The sequence below is a fragment of the Nicotiana sylvestris genome, chromosome 12, assembly GCF_000393655.2.
Source record: "Nicotiana sylvestris chromosome 12, ASM39365v2, whole genome shotgun sequence".
Taxonomy (NCBI): domain Eukaryota; kingdom Viridiplantae; phylum Streptophyta; class Magnoliopsida; order Solanales; family Solanaceae; genus Nicotiana; species Nicotiana sylvestris.
This window is the reverse complement of record NC_091068.1, coordinates 13634142-13635945: the sequence shown is the minus strand read 5'-3', so window position 1 is coordinate 13635945 and position 1804 is coordinate 13634142. Positions and strand designations below refer to the sequence as shown.

The 1804-nt window shown below is 48.7% G+C and overlaps 1 protein-coding gene across 1 annotated transcript; it reads left to right on the top strand.

Annotated features, from left to right (window-relative positions):
* Positions 1-590: 590 nt before the first annotated feature.
* LOC138882697 (uncharacterized) lies at positions 591-1460 on the top strand. Its single transcript, XM_070163311.1, has 3 exons — positions 591-785; positions 864-1034; positions 1104-1460. The coding sequence occupies exons 1-3, from the start codon at positions 591-593 to the stop codon at positions 1458-1460; spliced, it is 723 nt and encodes a 240-aa protein (XP_070019412.1).
* Positions 1461-1804: the final 344 nt, after the last annotated feature.

Genomic DNA, 1804 nt, shown 5'->3' with positions numbered 1-1804 from the left:
GACCTCCTCTTATGATGAGCCCAAATGGCGCAAATTATCGAAGAGCCAATGGCAGGCCAAGCATTATGGTAAGTTCTTTCCACAGGCTTTTTGATGTTTTTCCTTTATCGGCGATGTCACCTTAATCGTGCTTATATGTGCAGGCATCAGAGATGTCTCCTAGATGAGGCTAGCCCCACTCGGGGAAGGGACCAAGTCCCCGATTCCGAAATCGGGGAAGGACAATAAAAGAAAGAGGACTTCGAAGCCCGAAGATCTTCAGGATGAGGGGGACCCTTCTCAAAAATCAAGGAAGAAGATCATCCACGTGAAGTTGGATTCTGCCATCCATTCCTTGAGGGCGAAGAGAATGAGGGAGAAGAATCGGCGTGGTGCCTCGAACCAGAAAACCAGTCAAAATCGCCGACCCCTCCGAACCAGAGACCTTGCCTTGTGGTGAGGAGACTCCAAAGAGAGACTCAGGTACAGTCCCCGAATATCCTGCAGTCGAGATTGTTCCCCCTTCTTCAACAAATATGCTGGAGGGAGCAAGTTCCGGTAGAGCCGAAGTTAATCAGAGCGCCCCGAGTGAAGAGCTTGGGGCCATGACAATGGGTCACTCTCCTCCTCTACCATCATATTCCGAGGAGGCAATAAAGGAAGCCCAATCTCTGCAAGTGCCTAATCCGAGCAGAGTCCTCGGTGGAGAAGATCCTTTCCGGGACTGCTTCACCGGGGTCGATGCTGCTGCTGACCTTAATGATGCATCCACCCTCCTCGAAGAGGCTCAACGTCTCCTCTCTTGGGTAAAATCTAAATTATATTGTTGTAATTTTTTCTTTTCCCCCCTTCCTTTGACTGACATGTCTTCATTTCATGTGTAGGCCATCATTAAATTCAGGGCCGAACTAAGTCAATGCGAAGCCGAGCTCAAGAAGTATTTGGATGAAGAGAAGGCCCTGAAGCTCCTCTGTAGCCAAAAGAAGGAGGAGCTCAAGGACCTTCAGACTGAATTGGCCAAAGCTCGAAAAAATGAGGCCGAGTTAGATGAGCAGGTAATTGTGATTTTAATGGAGTATGGTCTTCTTGGCCTTACTGCGGAGGCTATCACTTCGATGTCTTAGCTTCAGCAAAAGTTGGAAATGATTGGGAAGCTCCGAATCAAAGTCGATCGAGTCAAGTCTGACTGCCACCGATGGAAAGATAACATGGATCGGCTCGCTGTTGATAAAAAGGCTTCTCTAGCCCAACTGGCCTCGGCTGAAGCACAACTCCGAGGTAAAAAAATGAAGAATCTGGCCCAAGCCAAGAAGATTAAGGAGCTAGAGGAAAGTCTTGCCAAAGTCGGGGCCGAGGTTGCAGAGGCCAAGGCTGAAGTTGAGAAGACGAAAGCTACGACTGATAAGACTATCGCCGTACACTTAAGGGATGCCGAGGCTGTCCAGGCTGAGCTAAGGGAGGCCTCCAACCGGAAAAAATGAAGTAATGATTTGGACAAGTGCCAAGACCGGAGGGAGACTCTTGAATAAATCCACGCTCGAGGATTTGACCTCACTGAAGAGATAGCCCAAGCAAAGGCACTGGAAACCGATGCCAGGTTTCTTGTCTTTTCTGATGACGAAGATGCTGTGAGCGGTTCCGAGGGCGAGGAAGATGAAGATGGAGTCCCCAAGAAGGAGGTTCCCGAAGACGCAACCCCCAAAGATGCAGCTGCCGAAGATGTGGCCCCAGAGTAGATTTAGGTTTCTATTTTTGTTTTTGTGTTTTTGTGCAAGGACCCCTCGTGGGTATTGTAAATATCTTTTGTAAGCACCTCTTATAAATA